Source organism: Cricetulus griseus, chromosome 4 (genome assembly GCF_003668045.3).
Source record: "Cricetulus griseus strain 17A/GY chromosome 4, alternate assembly CriGri-PICRH-1.0, whole genome shotgun sequence".
Lineage (NCBI taxonomy): Eukaryota > Metazoa > Chordata > Mammalia > Rodentia > Cricetidae > Cricetulus > Cricetulus griseus.
This window is the reverse complement of record NC_048597.1, coordinates 8,639,786-8,640,857: the sequence shown is the minus strand read 5'-3', so window position 1 is coordinate 8,640,857 and position 1,072 is coordinate 8,639,786. Positions and strand designations below refer to the sequence as shown.

The following is a 1,072-nucleotide window of genomic DNA, read 5'->3' as shown; positions in this document are numbered from 1 at the left end:
TTTTATTTTAATAAAATGACAACACCCATAAACATGATGTAGAGAAAACTATGCAAATGCAACTGCAATTACAGAGATTACCAAGGTCCACATTTGTAAACCAGGAAGCAGCACACAAATGCATCAAGGATGAGACTATTGGGTACCACACCTGTGTGGAGAGTATATAAACCCAGTTCTCCACAGAGTGACATTCAACTCAGAATCCTCTCAGGTATATCCAGCTGAGCTCACATCTCCTCTCAACATGGCCTACAGCTGCTGCTCTGCCAACTTCTCCTCCCGCTCACCTAGGCGCTGCCTGCCCTCATCAGGTTCCTCCTGTGGCTCTCCCTACCCCAGCAACCTGGTCTACACCACCACCAGCTGCTCTCCCAGCACCTGCCAGCTGGGCTCCTCTCTCAGCAGTGGCTGTCAGGAGACCGGCCTTGAGCCCACCAGCTGCCAGAGGTCCTGTGTGGTGTCCAGCCCCTGCCAGACAGCCTGCTACTACCCCAGGAGCTTCACACCTTGCAGTCCCTGTCAGGGGACATATGCTGGGTGCCTGGGCTTTGGTTCCCGCTGCTGCCATTCCCTGGGCTATGGATCTAGAAGCTGCTACTCAGGGGGCTGTGGATACAAAGGCTTCACATCTCTTATTTACAGATCTGATCGCTTCCCTTCCCTGGGTTATGGGTCCAGAGTCTGCTACCCAGCAAACCTGCCTTTAACTACATTTCAGCCTTATTACTACACATCTTCCTGTGGATCTGGCCTTTTGGGATTCAGTTATTAAACTCTGTAGTCTTGGAACATCAAAGTCAATGTGTCCTGCAGCGGCTGTTGTTCTCATACTTCTTACCACTCTCTATTCGACGATCCTTTCACCACTTCTTTCATCCTCAAATTCTGGCAGATTCTCAGATTAAGAATAACTCAAAAATACGCTTTCCTGTCCATACTCTCAAATATACTCTCAAATATCTTTCATCAAAGAGTATCTAAAGTTGAAAATGTTAATCAAATAAAACTGAAGTCTGAAACCTCAAATTATTATTATTATTATTATTATTATTATTATTATTATTATTAT

General features: G+C 45.7%; 1 protein-coding gene across 1 annotated transcript; it reads left to right on the top strand.

The window, feature by feature from the left end:
- The first annotated feature begins 247 nt into the window (after positions 1-247).
- LOC100763055 (keratin-associated protein 13-1) lies at positions 248-775 on the top strand. Its single transcript, XM_027413236.1, has one exon. The coding sequence runs from the start codon at positions 248-250 to the stop codon at positions 773-775; it is 528 nt and encodes a 175-aa protein (XP_027269037.1).
- The last annotated feature ends 297 nt before the right edge of the window (positions 776-1,072 follow it).